The sequence below is a fragment of the Rhincodon typus genome, chromosome 16 (assembly GCF_021869965.1).
Source record: "Rhincodon typus isolate 14 chromosome 16, sRhiTyp1.1, whole genome shotgun sequence".
In the NCBI taxonomy this organism is placed as follows: domain Eukaryota; kingdom Metazoa; phylum Chordata; class Chondrichthyes; order Orectolobiformes; family Rhincodontidae; genus Rhincodon; species Rhincodon typus.
In genome coordinates, this window is record NC_063347.1 from 16,805,689 (window position 1) to 16,830,468 (window position 24,780).

The 24,780-nt window shown below is 38.1% G+C and overlaps 2 protein-coding genes across 2 annotated transcripts in view; one reads left to right on the forward strand and one right to left on the reverse strand.

Moving 5' to 3' along the window:
• The window catches only part of LOC109920187 (uncharacterized protein C3orf84), a 12,118-nt gene extending 1,789 nt beyond the window's left edge, over nucleotides 1-10,329 (forward strand). Inside the window, exons 3-4 of the mRNA XM_020520224.2 lie at nucleotides 2,565-2,642; nucleotides 8,896-10,329. Of these exons, the coding sequence (XP_020375813.1) occupies nucleotides 2,565-2,642; nucleotides 8,896-9,375 (558 nt within the window). The 3' untranslated portion in view covers nucleotides 9,376-10,329. The remainder of the gene's footprint in view (nucleotides 1-2,564; nucleotides 2,643-8,895) is intronic.
• Nucleotides 10,330-15,972: 5,643 nt separating this feature from the next.
• LOC109920188 (kelch domain-containing protein 8B) overlaps nucleotides 15,973-24,780 on the reverse strand; it is a 95,043-nt gene continuing 86,235 nt past the window's right edge. The window contains exon 6 of the mRNA XM_048606771.1: nucleotides 15,973-19,271. Within this exon, the coding sequence (XP_048462728.1) occupies nucleotides 19,075-19,271 (197 nt within the window). The 3' untranslated portion in view covers nucleotides 15,973-19,074. The remainder of the gene's footprint in view (nucleotides 19,272-24,780) is intronic.

Genomic DNA, 24,780 nt, shown 5'->3' on the forward strand with positions numbered 1-24,780 from the left:
CTCCTCTGATGCTGCTTGGCCTGCTGTGTTCATCCAGCTCTACACCTTGTTATCTCAGAATCTCCAGCATCTGCAGTTCCTACTATCTCTTGATAGTGACCATGGTGACTGTTGATTGTCATAAAAACCCATCTAGTTGAATAGTGTACTTTAGGGAAGGAAATCTGCCATCCAACCTGATTCCACACACACAGCAATGTGGTTGCCTCTTAACTGCCCTCCTAGGTGATTAGGGATGGGCAATAAATGCTTGCTTAGCCAGCAATAACCACATCCCATGAACAAATATAATAAAAGCATCCCATGCTTTGATATCTCTGTTCCCAACAGCCTGTCTCGTCTAAGTTTTTGGTTGCTCCTGTCATATATTTTTATGTGGTTCACTGTCAAATATTGTTTAATAATGTTTCTATGTAGCATCTTGAGAAGTTTTAATCAACAGAAGTTGTTTTAACATTGTTAAGTACATTTCTCCTATCTTCTCTCCTTACAATCCTTACTATCAAAATTACAGTTTAACATTGATGTATCGATTTTCCAATATGAAGAAATTTGTGCCCTCTTCACTTTCATAATTATAACAACATCTTCAGATTATTGCAAACTAATGTCACTTTACAATTAAGGAAGAAATGAAGGATCTGCAAGATTTCATAATTTTGCTCATAAAATGTATACAGTTACACTCATTCCAGACAAAAATTCTTTTCCTTCCATACAAAAATTCCTTGCATAACAAAATTAACTAAATAAATGAATCATAAATATATTGAGGTGTTTGTAACACTGATTAATCCTAAAACTCAGGATTAATTTAAAGTGTCATTTACAGGTAATCTATGCACAAACTCATCAGTACTCATTAGTGATATAATCCATAATATCAGGAGTTTAGTCATACAAGAACACAGCAACAATTCATCTTATTTGTGCCAAACAGACTTTTCTTTCTAATTAATCAACATGAATAATCTGTGTGATGATTACTCACAATTACACATTAATAAAGTGTACACAGAAATATTAAAAGGGTTTTGCTGTTGTCACTTTATGGCCCTCATAAGACTGAAATTCACAGTCCTGTGTAACATTTGTAATATAGCAAAGATTCGTGATGCTTGTCCTACAAATTAGCCATGTAATGAGGCAGAAATTTGACCAGGTCCATTTCTTTGTGTTCAACCATTAGACCCAGAACAAACTGTTGAAGAAAATGGTTTACAGTTACTACAGACATCAAAGATATATTTACATCACAGTGATCAGCAAATCCTGTGGAAAGCGTGAACATGAAAATAAATGTCATGTTACCAGTTCAAAGCACAAAGTTACTCGGTTCCAGTTAGCTCCAGAATATTTGCTGATATCAGGGATATTTATCAGACTTCAACCCCTACATCTTTATCCCCATTTATGTGCTGTTAATGGGAGTTCTTTCCTCTGGCATGTTTCTAATCAGGCATGAATTTTCTGAAATACTGTACTTTGCCATAAATCTGAAAAGTTTCAGTTGGCTGTTGCAGGACTTATCTTTTACAAGATCTTGCTTTCAGAGGTTTACGAAGGAGATTTTTGTTTCACTTCAAAGCAAGTACAATATAGGCTTTACAGTTGTGGCAATTGCCCAATTTCTACATTAACCAGCTCAGGCCACTTTTAATATTGGACTTTATTTTACTGGCAATTATGCACTTTTCATATTTATTTCATTTCACCATGAAAATTGCAGTCATGATGCTACAATTGTTCCCATTTTGCATATTTTAACAAATTCCTGCATGATTACTAGGTGTCCTTACAGAAGCCTGTCTTCAAATTGAATGAAGCTGCCCAAGTCGGCATGTAAAATCTCTGCCAGATTTTACTCTGCCCATCTCCTGTTTCTCAGGTGATAAATGAGCAACCAACAGTTGAAAATTTCTCCCTGAATAATCATTACCACAGGTATTCAGTGAAAAGTGAAGTTTGGGATGTGAATACAATATTACCTGAATGTCAGCAGTAACAACAGGAATTATGTTTTGTAGTGCTTGATGAACAGCCATTCATGAGACCCTTGCAATGGAATCTTTTTGTGTAGTGATTAATGGGTTCTCTTGAAATGTCTCAATTGATCAGGTACCATTTGAAACCCTATATTAATGCTCTCAAGAAGCAATTACTTAGTGAATTGCGGCTCCAGTTAGCTCCTCCACATCTACTTATATTTCTTGCTTGAGAATTGAATTAGATATACCTCTTTAATCCCCTTCAGATATTCTTCTGCATTGCATGGTTTTTGGACACTCATGAGCTAAAAGAGACAATCTAAATCCCCTCCATACTCTTTTTAGTGTGTGGCATTATGGCTCAGAAGATGCCATTTGGCCCACTTGATTCCATCCTGGCTTTAGGAGACCTCTCCCACAAATCAATGCATGGACCAGCTCTCCTTAGCCACTACATAGATGCCCTTGTTTTAATGAGTGACCCAGTTAAATGTTGCATACTCTCTTGTACATTATAGTGTCACACTGACCACCATTCAGTCTTTTTGACTAACATAGCTTTTACTCTGGTTTCAGGAGAACCCTTTGAAACATAACTTTTCCAAACATGATAGTCGGCAAGTGTTTCATGACGGTGCCACCTATCTGGAGAATGTAAGTTTAGAGACCAATACTTGATGCAGCAATAAATGGTTTTGCTTCTTTCATGTCACTTTGTAAATGATTTTATAAAAGACACTCATATTAATTGATGGGTATGACAATTAGTTTCAACATAACGATTCCTGCATTCATATCAGTCTTCCTGGAAAAATAATGTTGTGTTAATAACAAATACCTTTTATGCAAATTGGCAGCGAATTCAAGGGATTGAGAGCTAATGGCTTGACTGGTAAATCGCTGGAACCTGCTAGTCACCTTATGCTACTCTGCCATTAGCTTCTTTCTTATTTTTAATGACTTGATGGAATTACCTATTCAACATGTCACAGAATGTTCAGTCTTGTAGCTAATGGTACTTTTCAAATAATCTAATACCTGTTAATGTACTGCCAATCAATCACTTTGGCTCAGATTGGGAACAGTTTCAAGTTTTCAATCTCATTCTGCACAGAGTCAGTCTTTGAGAGATTTTAAAAACATAACATTTTATGTTTTAATTCATTACTACAGCAAAATCCAGCCTAATACTGCAGTCATACAATCCAGGCTATACTGTTCCAACAATAAAACCATAAAGTTAAAGAACTGTGATATTAAAAAAGGGGAAAATGTAATACACAATTTCTGACGCATGCTAATCCCACTCCAGGCTGCACTGAAGTTTGCAGGAATCATAAAACAAAAGCCTTTCACGAAAGGGATGGGACATAAACAAAAAGCATAGAATAAAAGTAATTACAAGTTTTCTGCTACAACTTCCTAATGTGCTTCACAAGTAATGCAATGCTTTTGAAGTGTCATGATTATTGTAATTTGGGATATCACTGATGCTGTGTACTATCACTACATAATATAACCCTGAATGATATGTTGATATCAGTAGGAACAGTTTGCAGTAATCTATATTGTTAATTGTTTTGTGTCTCTGAAGTTCAAATATATGACAGTAGCACTCCCTTAAATCCCAGTACCAAAAATCATTATCGCATCAAGTCAGAGACCCAAATCAAGTCCCAGAATAATGAGGCTGATTTAATCTTTGGGTGATTTACTAGCATTTCACACTGGCCACCAGTCCGTCCTCGCTTGGAGTGAAAGACTAGAACCATTTCAAAGTTTGGATCTCATTTACACAGGGTAGGCGAGCTGCTTCATCTCATTGCAGCTTGTGGGATTCAGACAAATGCAGTATCAAGCAGTCCAAACAACACTTCACCAGTAACTGGAAAAGCCCTGGGAAAGGAGGGTTGCAATGCGAATGGTCAGCATCCTAGATGACCCTCAATGCTCTCTACCCACCAATAATGTTTTGAAAGAGGCAGAAAAACATTGAGGATTGAAATAGCCTGATGCTCAATGAAAAATAATTTTGAGAAACTTAACTCTGATCATCCAAAGATAACGAGAAACTAATTCTAGAAGTTGGCAGTAGCTACAAGCTAGTTACCTGCATCCGACTTACCTTTTGTACACAGTAATACCAATCTCCACCAGGAATTTATCCGTCTCCATGTTGAACAGTTGCAGTGAGTCTGCACCCACAACATGGACCAATAATTAATTCTCAAAGTCAATTATCCTTCACAAAACCCTTTGATACCTAATCTAGCTCAAAATTGTAATGATTCATTAACATTCATGTTGATGTGGTAACTCAATGATCTGTTTTATTTCAGTCTGTCTGGATATAGCATAGAATGTAAAATGGGACTATGGGGTAGTTGATAACAATTACTTACTCCCATAAGGGTCCCTGGAGTTAAAACATGTTGTTATGATCCACTGGGTAGTGCACTGTAAATTGAACCCCTCTACTCCTGTAGTTATACCAAACACTAGTTTTTTTTAAAGTATGCACAGTATCCCAACTTGTATGTCTTTCAAACCAAGTTTTATTGAAAACATGGACCAGGTTTCTGTACTAACCAAGAATTATTTCTTACAAGTAATTTGACTTATAGCTACAAGAAACCAAGATATAAACTATTGTCATATAATACTACTAACTAAAACACTGACTCCCTTATAGACTCTCTTTTTCTCTCACCCACATGAGAAATAGACTGTTGATGGAGTTAGAAAAACAGGAAAACCAGTTCAGTAATCTTTGCTCCCTGATTCAGATGTTGACATGATGGTCCTTTGGCTAACCACACCCCTTGTTCATAGATCATAGAATCCCTACAGTGTGGAAACAGGCCCTTTGGCCTAAGAAGTCCACACTGACCCACTGAGCATCCCCCCTAGACCCATTCCCCTACAAACCCACCTAATCTACACATCCCTGAACACTACGGGCAATTTAGCATGGCCAATTCACCTAGCCTGCACATCTTTGGACTGTGGGAGAAAACCAGAACACCCAGAGGAAACCCACACAGACACAGGGAGAATGAGCAAACTCCACACAGACAGTTGCCCGAGGGTGAAATCAAACCCGAGTCCCTGGCATTGTGAGGCAGCAGTGCTAATGACTAAGCCAGTGTGCTGCCCCTGTTGTTCCTGTGTCTTCCTTCTAGATGCTTCCACTGGTTTGTAGGAAGTACAGGGTGGGTGATTCACATGGAAAATGTTTGATTTGTAAATTCAAAAGTCACAGCTTACATCACCTGTAGGAAAGGTAATTCATTTTCTTCAAATTTAAACAGTTTTGTTTTAACTGCAAAGAACAGGCAGCTTTTGCTGGGAAGAACAACAGCACAACACTTCTGTTTTCTTTCCGCTCTCTGTGACTGGTCTCTGCAACTCATTTCCAGTTTCAACCTGCTCAGTTAGTTGAGAACCAATATACTTCACTTGTAAACAACTCCTCGGTTTGTAAACATCTGCACAGTCACAAAAACAGAGTTCACAATAGATATTAAATTACTTGCTGTAAAATTGTGCAGCCATCCTGGTAAATCCCCATTTTTTTTAAAAACAATTCTGACATTGGGCAGAATACTTTTCTAACTTGAGCATCATAAACAATGGTGATAAAGTTCCCACTTTTCCCTCAGCAGGGAAAGCATTGCCCTCTTTTCTATCACCATGCCCATTAGCATCTCCAAGTCTTGTCAGAGAACCAAGGAGACAATTTGCCTTTCTGGGCTATTTTCTTGAGGATAATAGTGGAACACCAGAGTGTGAAGGTCATTTGTGGGCTTACAGCATCTGAAGGGGTGGACAGCTAGGGTTTAAATATGGTGCCAGTGGCGCAAATTTCGCAAAGTCCCAGTAGAGGCGAGCACTTCTGCCCCTACTGCTGTGTGATTTCATGCGGTCAGCAATGAAGAGGCCAGTTGCAAATTGATGAGGTGAAGAACAGAAGATTGAGGGAGAAAAATTGACATGGAGCATGGCAATCTGTGTGCCATGAATCTTGCTTGAGAAAATCATTTTGCAAAACCAAAAGGAGAATTTTGTTTTATCTTTAATCCTCTTAGCTGTATATCATCATAATGTTTTTCTATAGCTTGTCAGTTCTAGCCTAGAATCTTTAAAGCTTTATGCATTATATCATCTAGATCTCTCTCAATAAATTTTTAAGCAGAATCTAACATGAAGTACAAATGCTTGGCAGTATAGCCCTTCCCCATGCAAAGCATTTGGTTATCCGGTTTAAACATCATCTTTCCATTCTTCCAATAGTCCAGGTCACATTGTAATTTTACTTTCAATAAAAATGTTGATATCACCACATAACTTGATGACACCTAGAAACATAAAGGCAGCACTCCAAATACTGTCATCAAGATCATTGATACAAATTGATACTGAAGTTGTCAATTGTTTGTTCAAACCCAACAAAATTGAAAGATTTTCTACCGCTCCAAATATTTTTCACACCAACAGAAATACAAAAATATATTAGAATATCGGTATACTTGTACAAGCCAGCATTTGTTAAAAATTATGTATTTAAATCTATTTATTTTTCTCTGACAAGTGCATTCCTATTGATATCTTGCCTTAAAATATCTCACGTTAAGCAATGGGAGATTCAGAGGAACACAATGAAGGAGCTACAGGAGACTTACACAATTCCCTTTAATGGATACTGACATTCAAGGAGTCAAAAGTCAGATACCTATAAAAGTCATCCTAAGCTCCATGAACAGAAACTCACTGCTAACACTTCCTTTTTTGACCTTTTGGTGTATTCCCATACATAGAAGTAAAGCTCGGCATTTCTTTTGACATTAATTTTTCATATTGCCATTTTTACGTAACCATTTCATTGGAGCATTTTTATGTGCAACCATTGTGAATAAATAATACATTTAAAAATATCTCAGACACAATAAATTCCCAAATCTCTGGCTTGGTGCAGGTTTAATGGCCTTTATTTCTTTCTCCCTTGATCACTAATCTAACCCATGGAAAGAAACTGACAATACTGAGAAAGCTAGTGGAGCTCACAACTGTAACCAAGCTGCACAGACCAACTCTGCAGTTTCAAAGTTTCTGCACAGAAAGTAAACATTTTTAAATGAACAGAATTCTAGTATTAGAGGCCATCATGAACTTCTCAGTAGGTTGAGGTACAGTTTGTGATCAGAGGCCTACATTTTGTTTCTTGCCTTGATTCAGGTTTTGCCCTGAATTCTGGACTGTCGATTGTTTCTGACCTGAATATGAAAGGTTATCAACTAAAAACACAAACATATGTTCCATGGTTGAAAATTGTACCCGTCCAGGTGTAATTAGGCTGAGATGCCAATCTCTGAATACAAGCAACAGTATTGTTTCCAGCCAGTGAGTACGCAGAAATCTGGCCATGTGGAGATGGTCACACTTCAGACAGCATTTACAAAGTGTGGTTCCCAGGCTTGATGTTTGATAGTATCCAACTGCCCAGTTAACAGAAAGGAGCAGGTCTTCAAATCATTTCGAGTTAATGCTGCAGTATTAATGGGGAGACATTCTAGTAGCTGGAAAGTTGGGTATGTAAATTTAAGAGGATCAGTTCTTTACTATTTTTTAAATTCTATTTTCTGGCTCCAGCAAGCCACATTGAGAGGTTATCTGACTGGGTAGCTAGACCTCCAGTACCAAGCAAAAGCTTCACGATGGACATCAGTGGGTGTGTTGGATATGTTGTGGGGAGTGGGGAGGATGTGGGGCTAAATACAGGGTGATAACTGATTGCCTGGTTGAAAACAGCCACGCTAGATGGACCAGCATGAAGCATTCCAACTCTCCTTGGCCCACAAACAGTGTTGGAAAGGCAGTGATCTGTTCATTCATTCTTATCCCCCTTCATCTGTAGGTTTCCAAAGGTCAGCACTGAATCTAGGACAGGGATAAAATTTTAGACATTAAAATTCTTTCCTGACGAACGTGCTTCCACTGATTAGGTATTCACCTTGCATTCACCTGCTGTTAAAACAAGAAATTGGCAGTTGACTTTCAGAATTTATTTATATTTGACTTCTCATTTCTCATCATCAGTCTCCTTGCCCATGCTTCCTCCTAAGGTATTAAAATTCCTCCCATTTTTTGTTTCTCAAACCTCTACCTTTTACCTTTTTTGGTTGATAATGTTGGTATTGTCTAAAGTGGTTGGATAAAAACACATTTCCTGCTTTTTTTTGAGCGTGCTTCAAGATGTTCCCACAGCACTCAACAGCATCAATTGCAGAAGCTCCTAGCAGATACATGATGACACATGTTGGGATGTTGGAGCTGTGAGTTTTCAACCTCTATGTGCAACCCATGCAATTTCCATTTGAAATAATGAGATTTGTTCTTCCAAGTGAAACTCACACTGCAATCCTTTAGGCTTGTCTCCGATTTCCAAAATTATTCTGTAATTTTTATGTCAGGGAGAAACACTTTTATGCAACACATCCTAAGGCTTCCCATTCTGTTGCCTCATTACAATAGGTCTATTTTTATTTGTGCTACTTTCTAATGGGCATATTTTTGCAAGCTTGCATATTCTATCACATGAGCCCTTTGGATTTTACTGATTTTATTTTAAATTAAAGCTGTATGTGGAAAGAGCACTAACAAGGGATGTACTTTTAATTAGAATCAAGTTTCTATTTTTACATAGATAAAGTGAAGTCATAGTTGAAACGTTAAGTGTCAAAATCCTGGATGAGACTCAGAATGCTTCAAACAGATGTTAATCTGTCACAAGTGTGTTAGTTATTCTGGGATTGCTTGAAGGTGCATAGCCTTATTTAAAAATTTGCCACAGGAGATGTTCAATACAAATACTTTAATAATAACTGATTTGCCTTCCCTTTTTCTGTAGAGCAATGCTATAAGTCGAGCAAAAACTGCTTTTGGAAGAAGAAGTGAATTTAAGAAAGATTTTATGTCCTGGATTCCGATTCAGACTGACAGCCAACAACAGTGGCCATTAATATCCACATATAAAGCAGATTTCTGGCATCACAGAAAGCCACAATCCACAGAGGTGATGATTCCTCAGCTACTTATCCCACGAGGTCAACCACTGATAACAGCTGTCTATCCTAGATCAGAAATAATGCAAACAACATATCGTCAATTCTACAGCCACTGTCAGCCAAATCCAAACATTTATACAAATGTCTTTACTGGACAAGTGCAGAGCATACCCATGGAAAAGGAAGCAACATTTGTCTATGTGAATCCCAAACCAAAGCCAGCAAGTGGCAAATGTAGAGCAAGACCTTTATTATCACAGTGTTCCACTGTTGCTGACTGTCTTTTTTGGCCTGTCCCAAAAACAAATCCAACAAATGACTGAAAATTTTATGACAGACAATCAGTACAAGGAGAAAACAAGTTCAACCCAGTGTTTCTAGACAACTTGATATCGTACTGGGGAAAAGAAGTCTGAAATTTTTTTTAACGCTTGCCTTTTCAGGTAATCTTAGGAAATTGTATGAAGAGAAGGTTAACAAATAATCTTCTAGACGTGGAGAATAATTTACAAAGAGTCTTGAGCCAGCAGTTAATTCTCCTGTCACAACACAACAGAGTTGGAAGGTTTTGTAAAAGCTTTGTATTTTCAAAGGATTGCTGAAAGAGTGTTCCTAATTAGGCACTGCTTGGCTACACACTCAGAGTAAGAAACCACAGAATGGTTGATTTGGGAATTGTGGATTAGGGAAATGATTTCTGAATTTGAGACTAAGGACATATTTTGAAGAGTAGTGGGAGTTTTACTTACTATCTGGTTATCATACACCTGACTTGCACTTGTTTGCTAACAGAGGATACTTTAAAGGGGATTCCACTGTCCCAACATTCCTCACTTTGATCACAATTTATGAAACATATTTGAACCCAATTCTTTATGAAAATGTCTCAGACCCTGTGTTTTTATTTAATCTGGACATACCAGAGTAGGACAGATAGTGGAATTGCAGGAATTAACTCAGAATGGATTGGATTAAATGAGCATAACGCGGAAATAAAAAGCAGAGGAAATTTAATATAATCAGGTGGAAGTTGCTACACATAAGCTAGAACAATAAGCCCCATGTATACTGCATGAATTGTGTGGAGAGACCTAGGCAAATTGGAATGGGTCCAACTGATGTAGGACAATGATTGATCAAACCAAATGAGTGTAAACGTGTATCATTACTGAGTTAGTAGTCCAGAGCACATGAATTCAAATTCGATTATGGTAGTTTGACAATTTAAATTCAATTTAAAAACTTTGGAATAAAACAAACTGTTATTCATAAAAAGAGTTCATGAAGCTGACATCATCTTTTTAAAAAAAAAACTGCTTTGTAATGTCCTTTTTAAAAAAAGGAACCTTACCAAGTCTGGTTTATTTTGATATTGGTATATTCCCCAATGCAATTGACTCTTAATTGTCTCTGAAGTTGTTTAGCAAACTGTTCAGTTGTTAGGCCAACTAGGGACGAGCAGTAAATGCCAGCCTTGTTGACGATAGCCACAATTTGAGGCTGAACTAAAAAAGCTAAAACAGTTGAGCATAATTCAGAATTAGTCATGATCAAAATGTACAGTGCTCTTTTCAGACCAACCCTGGAGGACTGCATTAAGATCGGTCACTGAGACACAGAGTTGTTCAAGTGCTTGAGATGGTTCGGAAAGGGAGACTCGAGAGAATCCTAGTGATACAAATGTAAGCATTTGCTTTGTAATTCACAATGTTGCTAAAAAGAGAAGCAACGTTACAAGTTTTTGTTTCATCTTGCACTGCTCAGGACTGGGATACAAGAAAGCAAACATGGAAAGAGAACCATAATTTATTACAGCACAAGAAGAGGGTGCTGATTGGTTGCACCTTAGTTGGCATTGGAGATGCAGCAGGAACAGCTAAGCGTTCCTTCAAAACAGCACTTGCCCCCACCACTAATTTTCTACATCAAATCTCTAAATATGCCCTTATAAATGTGGAAGATGTGGGTGCTTTATTTTGGCCATGCACTCCACAATGAAACTTTAACCAATTGACGGATTTGGCTTCATCCACTTTTTTGACACAAAAATCTTCAATAAGCAACTTGTTAGATAACAATAATTTTTCTGGCTTTTAATTTTTAAAACTAATATTCAACATAAAAATTACTGTCCTATGCTTGAACAGGATATTTTTATTTCATTAATAAGTTGATATGTTGAGAGAAGAAGTCTTTATTATATCAACCAGAAAATAACTGGTGTTGGGATGTTGAGCTGGTGTGTAAACTGTTGCAACCATCCACTTGAACATTTGATCCAGTATTTTGCAATGAGATAGCATATTGTTGATAACAAACATGATGTACTCAATCTATTGGGAAGCAGATGGCAGTTTCAGTTTAAACAAGCAACAGGTTTCCGGTTTCAGCCATGCCATTAAAGGGAGCAAATCATAATCAATAAGTCAGTCAGCTCTATTCTGATTGTGGCTTTTTGTATCCAACTTTAGCCATATTGGTGGAACCTGTGATCTCAAGTACTTGCATCTTCACTTGTGAAATGGTTTGTAGTCTGAGAGTAGCTAAGTAACAATACTAGAGAATTTATGTATCATTAACAAAGTGGATTAAGACTCTACTCAAAAGCAGCTTTTGCTGTCTGTGCCCTTTGTACTGCATGTTTCCATCATATCAGCCCATGTTTGATCAGTATGTTATCCATCTTGCCTGTTCATTGCAAGAAGTATATCACACTTCCTCCTGTTTTCCCCATTACATTAGCTACCTGATTATTCAGCTGTTATCAACATATTCCCCAACCCACCCGGTTCTAAGAAATCAAATGTATTCATCTTGCCTGTCATTGTTGCTAGGTCATTGCTTTCCTCGTGTCTTCTTCAGAAGTCAGAGTATATTTTAGTGTTGATTAATTTAAAAATATATTTTGATAAGTTGATTAATTTAAAAATATATTAGCTATCAGTTAAGATAATCTGTGATTTGTCTACTTTTTATCTAGATTATTTTAAATAATTTAGCTGTTCCAATCTTGTCTATATGTACACAAAGAGCTAAACTGAATATGTGATGATGCATTACCTGTGTAAACAGTGTGTTGTAACTCAGTATCTTCAATGGCAGTTTCTTTCCACCAACAGATCATACTAATGCCATCTGCATGGCTAATGTGTATAAACAACATACAATGAAGACTTTGCAAGCATTCTTCTGCTAAACAGCAGACAACTCACCCTGCTTTCAGCATTTTAAATGTCCCCTTCATTAACTAATCCTCTTCTTTTCTTGAGTGTCATTATATACATTCATTGTGTTGTAGAAATAACCAGCTTTGCTTCAGGTCATGTCTATGAGTTTGAAATAGCTGTTTGTGCAGTTACTCCTCCACATCAAACATTCTGATCTGCATCAATGAAATATTCACAAGTGGTAACATTCGCAAATTACAAACAGGCTGTAGTTCCATTGGATAAAAATCTATCAGTTCAGGAGTTGAACTTTTTACTCTGTCAGTTTAGAATTCATCCTGTTAGTGGAGGAACAGAATGCTGAAATTATTTTTTCAGTTCTCTTGCTATTCATCTTTGAACATAAAAATGAATAATGCTACTTTTACCATGGCCTGATGTGTCCAGAATTGCTTTAAATAGTTATTAAAGTTGATTGGCTAAATATTCGTGGAGTTACTCACTGCATAGCTATATGTCTCTGTCTCTGTCTCTCCCTACACCTAAACCCCTCCAAAAAGCTGTAGCAACTGCTGTTTAGCAACTGTGAATAAAATATCTTTATGCACACAGGCCAACAGGATAGATCTCATTTTCAGCTAATTGCTGCACTACAGATGTCTAACATAATATCACATTGTAAACAGCATCTGCAGTCAATCTGTATTCTCAAGGAAGATGTATTTAGCAGTTTCAAATCCTATAAAAGCTCTCATATTTCATTATTTAAGGCTTTATTGAGATAGTGTACCCAGTAGCCAAAAATATAGTGGTACACTGTGACTAAGCACATAATAAAAAGAGATAGTAATAGTGTATAATGCGAGGTAAATGATAGATAGTGTATTGTGCTATGAGGTATAATGTGATAAGGGAATATAAATTATGAAATATTGTAACAGAAATAATGAATTGCAGAGAACTGTAATAATGGGTTCATAGTTGAAAACAATCTGATATAGGATAAATAGTGAGAAGCTGAGGGTAAACGATGGAGCATGCAACATAATAGTGTATATACAACAATATGATAGATGATACAGTGGCAGTTGAGTGTACAGTGGAAAGGTAAAATGATGGTGGATACACAGTAGGAGGGTAATATGATGCAAGCTATACAGTTGGGATAGAGACTAAAATGTGCCGAAAAGCTCCTGAAAACATCAGAGAAGGGACAGATCCAATAACGAATCTCAGAAATTTTTAACACCTTTTAATTTGCTCAAAGATGTTGGTAAAATGACAAGGCCACACATATTGCCCACCTGAATTGCACTATGAATGTGGTAACGGTTCGTCTAATTGTAATTGCAAATGACCCTTGCTTGATGGATGACTTTACCAAACAGTAAGAATTGAGCGTAAAGTGCAGGACTGGTGTCACATTTGGCTAGATCATGTAACAGTAGCAGGTTCTTTAATTAAGGTCGAATTTAATTCGTCACTCCTGAGATGAGTTTGTAGGTTGACATTTAGTCAAGTGGAAAGATTCAGGTGGGGACATTGCTTTCTTCCCATCTCTGTCCTGTTAAATCTGGGGCAGGAGGGCACTAAGCTTTCCTGAATGGGTATCAATTGGGCCTGTTAAGTAGGTAATTAATGCTGGACCTCATTCCACTGTGGTTGTTGGACTCTGCCTGCGAGAAGTCCAAAAAGCAAACCTGACAATACTGGGCTTCGAGAGGGATCCCTCATTCAAAGGAACTCACATAACTGAAGGACCTTGGATTGGAAAGGTGGGCTGAGAGATGATGGTGGGGTTACTGTGAGACCCAACCACCTTCTTTTGCTGCCAAACTGTTCCTCCTCCTTCTCCCAAATGGCCATACCCTTCTACCTCCAACTTGTCCTCATTCATCTTTTGCCTGGGATTTTCCATTATACTGGGTCTCCGGTAGCCAGTGGCGTAGTGCTGTCAGTACACACCAGATTATTACTCTAGCCGTTCTAACTATCGTAGAGCATACCACAATCTCCCCTACCCCCACAATCAAAGTCAATGGCCATCATGATATTCCTGCATTTAAACCAGCTTTCACAGTGCTGTAAAAATTTGTTAGAATTAAAAACGAGATTCTTGATGTGACAGCGATGTAACTTATATCTCTTAAGTTCAGTCTGTGATACAGCTATATAATTTACATGAAGCAATTGGGAATTTGGATTTCTAACTTAGAGACAGATGGATAAACACAACCTGTTCGTATTAATCCTTTAATGCTTTGATTCTTCATTTAATATTGGAAGAGATGTTTAATTTCACTCATTTAAATCTTACACTATGATGCAATACTGTGATTGCCTTGAATGATTAAATGTTATTGAGCAACTGATCTGGGTTTGCACAGCTCTATAGAATCTTCCTGAGAATGTCACATTTCAAATGAGTGCCTTTGTAATTGAATTGGAAGTACGGAAATTTCTAAGTTTGAAAATTCTTTAAGTTAAAATAGTAACCTGCTGTGAGTTTCTTTAACAACCAAATAGGGTGCAATTGCTATTACAGTAATTCTTATCTGACCAATAAAACAATTTTTGTACATTTTCTGTAATTCATTGTTTCCATAGGCTTGAAATAAATTAAATTATTGCATAATTCAATTCTAACTACATTATAGATAATGATATAAATTTAACATTTCCAAATAAAATTTCTACTGACTACCTGCACTAACACTTTTAATTAAAAAAGCATAGTTTCACTGAAAACAGCAAGTTTTTTTTCTGAAAAGTGACTGGTAAGTATAAGAGGCTTTGATTGTTGTGTTTTTTTTAATCTAGGTAAAACCTGCCTGTTTCACTTATCACTCATTCTGGGGACTCAAATGATACAACGTAGGAAAACAAGCACCTCAAAACTTGAAACTGCACCTCTGTCAGTGGGTGCAATTCCAGCAGCAGCCACCACTTCTGCTGGTGTCCCCTGCAATGCATAGTTGCCAGCCTTTGGTTAGTCAGCAACTCTTAGGACTGAGACTTTTGCTGCTCGGATTTCTGATCCAGGGAAACCTGCACAGTCCACAAATTCACCAGGGCTCCTTGTAAAGCTTCTCCCAAATCCATGTCGACTCGCATCCCAAAGTACAATGGCAGCAGATACATGGGAACATCACCACTTCTAAGTTCCCCTCCAAGCCTCTCATCATCCTGACTTGGAATTATATCACCCTTTCCCAAGTATCACTAGGTCAAATTCCCTCCCTAATGGCATTGTGGGTCTACTTACAGCAAATTGACTGCAGTAGTTCAAGGATGCAGCTCACACCACCATCTCAAGGACAATTAGTGATGGACAATAAATACTGCCAGACAGGAAAACCCAAACCCCTGAGTGAATGAAAACAACTTACTACAGCACACCTCCTAAAAGAAGGGAAAACAAATCACTTCCTGGCTCTTCAACTGGGTTGCAAAGTCTTCATTTCTTGTGTAAACTACCACCTTTAGACTGGTAAAATACAATCACAATAAGGCTCCATCTAGTGAGAAGTATCACTTGATCAACAGAATGAGAACCACAGTTATAATGAGAAACTTTTTTTTTGTTTGATAGAACCGTACATACAAATCATTTACATGTTAATACTTGCATAATGACAATATAACTATTATTTTGAACAGTGTCTTTAATTATTCCTCCCCATGGCTGCTACTAAATTGTAAAAAGAAATACAATTAAAACAATTTAATTAGTCAAAGATGATTTGCCTTTTTATTGTTTGTGTTCATATTTCCATAAATGACACAGATTTTTTGTAAGTAGTGCATTGTTAAAACTGAAATATATTATCTTCTGGCAGTCCCTCTTTGAAATGCACAGATAATGAAGGTCACATTCAAATCTACATGAGGAAGATAAAGGAAAACGTATTTGTCTTGGATCCTCACTTAAAAAAGTGCTTTTAGTATATGGACTTCACAGGTTTATATGAGTGATACTTTTATCAGTCTTATACAGGGTTGTTTGACACAGCCATAGAAATATAAACTGGTATACAAACTGATTTAAAGATATGGTAAGCACTTTACTTGCACTGGGGCAATACAACTACAGGAATCACAGTCATATATGTGTGTTAATACTAGAGGTACCTTCCTCTAAATCTATTAAGATGGTCACAGTGCTGTTCTGCAGGATGCTGTCTGAACTTAGATGTCTAAGCAAGTTAAAGTGGAGAAATTTAACTTCAGGAACATTATATTGTTATGATAATCTACTGCCACCATTAACACTTCAATTATCTCGATGTGGCACCTCGACGAAATGTTAATGCTGCATTTCTATGGACACCACACACACTGATTACCTACAAAAGTAACCTGACATTTCATTTACACTGATAACAGCCCTGATGATGCTCACATAGACTTGCTAGAAACTTGTACTATTATAAGAAACTTCCATAGCTTCACTGATGCAATACTATTGAAGGAATATGAGTCACACTGATATGATACAGCAAATGGAACCTCACTGACACTGCAGTACCACAACTAAAATATCTCACACTGATATTGCATCATTATTATAACATTACTTTTTAAAGTAGCATTACCATAATCGGAAAATAACTAATCATCATTACACTAGTGCAAGACTCCAAAAGACACCTCAATTGTGACACTATTACAAGAAATCCATAGTGACTATATTGATTTCATTTTATAATAGGAAGCTAACCATAGTTTGACTGGGTAAGGTCTATAAGAACATCACTCGTGCTAAAGAAAGACCACTATAAATGTGGCACTGATAATTTACTGAGGTAATTATACCATTTGAACATCACAAGGCAATGCTAGTTAATGAAACAGTGAAGTAGTTCCGTTTACCTCTAAAGGAACTTTGCAGTATTTTAAATGCAACAACATAACCTCACAATAGATTATTGGAGTGATACAGCTTTAAAAAAAACCCTTCCTTATACACAGTGTCAGCTAGAGGAACTACCATTAAACTGATTTCAAACAATGCTATTGAATACTCCTTCCTTGAGCTGATGTGGCACTTCTGTGGAACACCATTTGCCGCTGTTATGTATTAAACTGCTGTGACATGAGAGACGCAGAATGTAATGCAACCTCACTCACCCAAATTAAATTACACTATTTATAAACAATCAGGCACTCCATCTTTCTCTGACATTTGGGCTACTATTCTGCAGACTCAGCAAGAGTCTTGAATTTAATTCAGTCGGCTGTGTTGTTGCCCAATGTTTTAATGAAATCAATTGGTAAATAAAGGTCCTAGGTGTGTGATGATGGAGGTGATGGAGCTAGAACAGAGCAAAAGTCTTGCTCTGAACTATGATTATTTCTGCTGCTCTGCAGGTAAATTTGACATGGAAGTTGTAGCTTCAAGTAGAAACATAATATGGTTCATATTCGTTCATATGGTAGAACATTTACTTCTAGTGGTACAGTATGAACTTGTCCTGTAGTGGTACCGATCCCCTGTTGAACTTAAAACTGATATTACAATCACTATAGAAATCCAGCAGTGACCATATTGTTCCAATACCAATGTAGCTATGTTTCAAAGTGGTGTTTCGAAGTGTTCAGACATTCTCTCAGTCACACAAGGCCTCCACTGCATTAATAGTTCCCTGTGCCACACCACAGGAACAAGAGTAGCGTGGATTATTAAAATATGGCTATTAATGCAGCACTATTGTATACATTTCAGAAGTGGCACCCACTACAGGAAAATCTCTTATACTCTGGAATACCAGTTCAGCAAACTTAAAGCACTTAATTTGGTACCAATTAAATAAACTTAAAGAACCCAAGTGTTGAATTGCCATACTGCCTTTACAACATTTCATAGCTTCACAGTCCAAGATCTTGATAGAATCTAATCTTATGTAGGACTTGTGTTATAATATACCGCTTATAAAGTGTACTATCCTTTATTAGGAAGCGTACACTTGTTATACTGTACTGCAGAAGCTTTCTGTGCTTGGATTTGAATAGCACAAATATATGACTTCACTTGTATTAATATAACAGTCCTCTAGAATGCTTACATTGATCTGATATTATTAAAGAAACATAATTTATAAATGACTTAGTGTTAGAACATGATTACAAAATTGTCACAGCATTCCTACTGCTTCAACAATATAAAAACCTTGCTGCACTTTTAGTGGGATTAACACAGGAATGTCACCTGGATCTTGCTCAATCTGGGACACACAATGTACACTTAGAATAACTTGTTCGACTATCAGATTGTACCTACAATAATGTAAACTGCTGCAAAAGATCTTAAGAGTCCATGGATTACCTTATCATTATCCAGACTCTTCTTGCAAATTTTCAAATAACAGATTGAAACTGGTCAACATGGTCCCATTGCTAACTCTGACTGTAACAAAGTGCTGCTAAGTAGCCATCACTTTCCTATCTTGAGGTTTTGACTTCAAATCTTTAGCATCTGTCTTTTGAAAGGAGGATGATATCTATTGCTGACACAAGGGAATATCATCAATACAAAGGAACTTTTTCCCAATGTTGCTTTCTATTAACAATTTATCCACCTGGATTGAAAACATGTCAATAGAATAAGTGATTGGATATAACTGCTTAAGCCCATCTCTATTATTAATCCATAGTTGTGTATCTTGTGGAAGTTCAAGAGAAAACATCATCTTTGTGTTTAAGTTTTTCTTGTAAGTCTGTGAACCACAAAATATATTTTAACAGCTTTCACTGACAACACAGATTCTTTACCGAAATCAAACAACACTGACAGGACCAAGAAGCTTCTAAGTTCTTGAGTAGATACTGATCCATACGCTTGCTGTTTTAAAGTGTTCAAACACTCTCTTGGTCACACAAGGCCTCCACAGCATTAGTTGGTCCCTGTGCCACACCACCAATCACAAAGAGCATGTTGTCAGTTTGGAGACTGGAACAAGAGCAGCGTGGATTATTCATTGCAGGTAGAATTTCCCATTTCCTCTTGTTTGGATTGAACCCTTCCACTGATCCAAGTGGCGAGGGCTGGTTTCCTGAAATTCAAATAAAATGCAACAAAATAAGGAACCGTTTAAAAATCACCTGAAGTGTAATTGGTTTGGCCAACATCAATTCTGAGTTTTTTGTACAGTATCATCAAGATGTATTTCTCGTCCACTACATGCTAGGGTGTCTACTTCCATGTGTGAATTAAGCTACGTTTTCACAGTCATTCTCACAGCTAAAGTTCACCATATGTAACTGTACCATCTCTCTAACCTCAACAATCCAGCTTCAATCTCGCATAAAGGAAATATTCTGCAAGTTTAACGAGTAACAATTCCTTATGCTGCAGTAGATTAAGAATTTCCATTCACTGTGTAGTACCATTCCTTGTGAGAAGTAGCAAGCTCAGAAATGATAGAATCCCTACAGTATGGAAACAGGCCCTTCAGCCCGACAAGTCCACACCAACCCTCAGAGCATCCCACCCAGACCCATTCCCCTAATCTACACCTCCCTGAACACTATGGGCAATTTAGTATGGCCAATCCACCTAGCCTGCACATCTTTGGACTGTGGGAGGAAACTGGAGCACCTGGAGGAAACTCATGCAGACACAAGGAGAATGTGCAAACTCCACACAGACAGTCGCCCAAGGGTGGAATTGAACCCTGGCCTCTGGCGCTGTGAGGCAACAGTGCTAACCACTGAGCCACTGTGCTGCCCCTTGTTGGAGTCTTTGGCTGAAAAGATTGTCAAGTTTGGTCTTGAACATTGAGATAAGTGGGAGACATTAAAATGCTGAACCCTGGTGGAAGAGGTCTCATTATGAAGAGACACTTAAGTGTATTAAACTTTTCAACATGTAAAGGAGGCGCTTGAGACAACCTTACGTAGGTACACAAGATAGCTAAAGGTATGGAAGGTGTAAATCCAAAATATTAAATTGTAAAAGCATGGCAGGATACGCAGGTTCAAAATATTAAAATGTACATTTAAGACTGATATCAGAATGTTCTGCTTCATACAAGGAATAATGAACATATGGAATTGAATCCCGGATAGAAGAATGAAGACATCAGTACTGGAATTATTTAAGAAACAATTAAATGCTTTTATAAGGCAGACAAAGTAGGCAAAATTGACGCCATCACTTGTGACAAGTTTGTAGCAGGCAGCACTTAATCAGGTGGGAAATTAAAGGTTGAGACCCCACTGTCATTTTGTCTACAACAAAATTAAGTCTGGCTGGAAGGCCTTTCCTGCACCCACCAATGAAGGCCCTTAAGTGGGCAATTAATTAATTGATCCCACTTTTGCTGGTATAAATCCCATGGTGGGTGGCATGCCATGTCAGCAGCACAACAAACAAACTCTAGGAAGGGTTGGGGAGGGAGGCCTAGTTAAGGCACTCAGTGCCTGATGGAGGAATCTGACATTACAAAAGCCACACTGCCCTCTTTTCTGCTCACTCCCCTCACTTCCACTGCTCTGAAAAGCCCCTCCCACTATCACCCACAGTGTGCCCTCCTCAATGCAAGGCCTCAGACAGTTGTTGTGCCAACAGCAGCCACTGTCTCCCAGTGTGCCAATGTGTATAGACTGTCATCTCTGATTGGTTGGCAGTTTTTGGCAAGTAGAAATTTCACCCTTAGGGTTCTTGATCCAAGACAAATCCCACCACTGACCTGACGACTGCCTGAGTGGCACATGACGCAGTGAGCCTTCTCAAAAACAGGCACAGGGAGAAAGTCACACCAGCTGATGGTCAGACTCCTATTGCCTGCTCAAAATTACACCCAGGGTCTTCTGGGCAGATTGACCAAGCAGGGCTTGATAATCCCCCTCACCTGCAATTATAATCGAGGAGTGACAGCATCCCTCTGTGTTAAAAGCATTAGAGAGTGTTTGTGTTTCTGAAAACAGAGAAGAGCATCGGAGGGAGAGACTGTTTTTCAATTATAGCACAGTTGATAGAGGAGAGAACTATAGCTTTTGGGAATTGCAATCCAGCCATTTATATGGATCAACACAAGCATTATCATAGTCAAAAGAGCGATTGATTTTAAAATAAAATAATTTCTGAGCTTACATACAATAATTTCTAACATACAAAATTTAATGAAAATTTCCAATTTTCCCCAAGAAACACCAGAAGCAGTTTAGAAGGAGCTCTACAGCTCTGGTTATTGATTCTTCACATATAGTTTCATTGTATTATACTTACATTCATGTAAAAAGAGATGAGTCTCATGCCCTGTGATGTTGGATGAGATGTACAAGTGACTGAGAGAGATAGGATGATGTTTTATTAGGGAACACAGCAAAAAACAAGTTCTCATGGGCATAAAGTGAAATTGAGTTATGAATTAGCAACTAGCAATTCTGAGGGTAATATCTTCCTTACAAAATGTGAACGTTTTATGCTAAATTGACAAGAAGCACACCAATGCTTCTGTCAGGTGAGTTAACACCACCATGACAAAAGTTATATTTATTTCAATTCATCACTTCTACTTTCACCCTCATAAATGTAAAGTCAGTGTGAAATCAGTTTATCTTATTCCCATTCTCTAATCCCCACTGAAGCTAATGACATGGTCACTGGTATTTTCCATCATGTTCCACATGTGACAGCAGCCCATTAGACACAACTGCAACATATTTCAAGTCTAATATTTCTTTTTGTTTTACCTTCACTGCCCAGGTGCTGAATTTTCAGACATTAAAGCAGAAAAATACCGAAGATGCAAACCAACTCCATCATTGTCCATAAAGAGAAAAGATAGGGCGGAATCCCCATCCATCAAACAAGGTGGGCATTGGCAAGTCAGTTGGGAAAACAGGGTGAGACTGGCAGGAATGAGATCGTGACATGATATCAAAAAGTTTAATTTACCATTCAAGGGCCGAATTTTAACAAAAGTCAACTGTGTCAGTTTTGGTGAGTTACACAAAGGTTTCTCTCCATGACCCTTGGTGAGATTTCTCCTGCTATTCTCTAAAACCCACCTCATTACTTTTGCACCACACCTCTGTGGCAGCCCACTCATTATATCGTTCCTCTCACTAGAGGCAGAAATACTTGCCACTGCTGGGACCTCCCTGGATTAATGCCACCAGCACTGTATTTGAAGCATAACCGTGAGCCAGAACTGTCAGTGTGGAGCTGCACTGCGTCATTCCTACATCTGACGAATAGTTGGCAACCCAATTTGCTGACAAAGACCTGGAGATCCGAGTGGATTGGGTGCTGCAGAAGAGGGCTATCCTCTTCCCTCAGGATGAGCAGAAGAGACCACATCACAAGACCCTGTCAGCCTGGTCTGAAGTGTTACCTGGGTCAGCGTCATTTCCACAGTCCAGAGGAATAACCAGCAATACTGCAAGAAGGTTGATGATGTGATTGAATGGAAGCAGGAGGCCATTGGAGTTGATGCTCCAATGACGAAGAAGGACAATGAGAGAGTTGTAAAGGATACTTCTGAAAGCACAGTTCCGTACTCTCCCTCGTTGCATATATTTCTGAATCCCATCGGAGGAAAGAGAAAGGTCCAAATATTGACACTGAGGTGGGGAAGGAGGGATGCTGCAGGGAGTTGCCAGATTGTTAGCCAGTGACTCAGGTTGGTGTGTTTTTGTTTGGCAGTAAGGACAAGCCATGAATGGCAGAAGACTTATTTTTGATGGCGGGGTGGGGCGTGATGATGGAAGTGGTTGCTGGGAGTAACTTTTCTCCTAACCCTCAAGCAGTGCTTTAAAATGAATGTAACCTTCTTGATCCATCTTCTTCCACCTCTCTTTAGCTGCCACATTTCCTGACCTTGGGAAGTCTGGGAATTTAGGTTCCCAAATATGACTCAAGGACCTGATTTTAATACTATAGAGAGGTCATCCTGACACCCCCCACTGTTAAAGTGACAGGATTGAGCTTCACAAAATCTATTTGGCTCAAGATCCGCTTCAGATCAAAGTTGTCCCATTCAATTAAGGTGCTGAGACTCCACTGTCTCCAAATGATTACTGAAACAAACAAATTTAGCAAGATACACAATTAACAACAATATTTAGACATGGAAATGGTTTCATCATCAATTTGGTGATGGTTCAATTTGGAGTAAACCATAGTCACGCCAACGGTTGCAAATATGTTACATAAAAAGTAACAGTTTCAATGGCACAGTACAAAAACAGAACATTCCAAAAGCAAGCAGACAAGCCAACATAGAGACCTTACTTAGTAGAGATTGACAAAAGAGATGAAAGGACAGATGAGGACAGATAGGGTGGAAAAGAAGTTTTTTTTTAGTCTGAAATATTGTCCTAGTTGCACGGATGCCTATTAGAAGAATATATTTAAAAATATAATTGTAGAATTTGAATAGACGTGTACTGGGTGTATCAAGACATTTGGGCAACGCTGATGAACAGGTGTTAATGCACATGATATGTGCATTTCCTCCCTTAATCGTCTTCACCTAAAATGCAGACTCATACTGGGAACAGATCATAAATAAGATCATCAGAAATTAGAGCATTTGGAACATCAAGCCAAATCTACCATTCAATTAGGTCATTCTGATCTGATCATGGTCTTATTTTCACTTTCCTACCTGCACCCATAACTCTTGGCTCCCTTGTCAATCAAAAATCTTGTTTACCTCAACCAGACTCCAAAGTTCTCTTTAGAAGAGAATTCCAAAGACTAAAAATCCTTTGGAGAAGGAACTCCTCCTCATCTCCATCTTAAATGGAAGACCTCTTATTTTTAAACTATGCCCCTTAGTTCTAGACTCCGCCCCATGTGAGGAAACATCCACTCTACATTTACTTTGTTGATCCCCTTTGGCATCTTACGTACCTCAATTAAATATCCTCTCATTCTTCTAAACTCTTGATAGCATAGGCCTAAACTGCTTAATCTCTTTTGTTAGTACAAACCCCTCACCTCTAGAAGTAATCTGGTGAACCTCCTCTGAACTGCCTCCAATGCAAAAAACATCCCTCCTCAAGTAAGGGGATTGGGGGTTGGTGTGCGTACGGAATGAGCTGCCAGTGGAAGTGGTGGAGATGGGTACAATTTCAACATTTAAAAGGCAACTGGATGGGTATATGAATAGGGAGGCTTTTGAGTGATGTGGGCCAAATGCTGGCAAATGGGGCTAGGTCCGATTAGGATGTTTGGTTGGGACGGAAACGTTGAACTAAAGGGTCTTTTTCTGAGCTAAATGACTCTATGACACTGTTGTAAATTTATTATTTCTTTATTGCAACTTACCTTCCCATCTATATTAGTGTTAGCTGCAAATGTGGTCACAGTACAATTTATCCCTGCATCTAAGTCATTATTAAAGATTGTAAATAGTTGAGACCCAAGGACCCAAACCTGTAGCACCCCACTAATTAAATCTTGCCAACTAGAAAAAGACTCCTTTATCCCAACTCTCTGCTTTCTGTTGGTTAGCCAATCCTCTATCCAAGATAATAAACTACCCTGAACTCCTTGTGATCTTTCTCTGTGTATTAACCTTGTCAAATGCCTTCTGAAGTCTAGATATA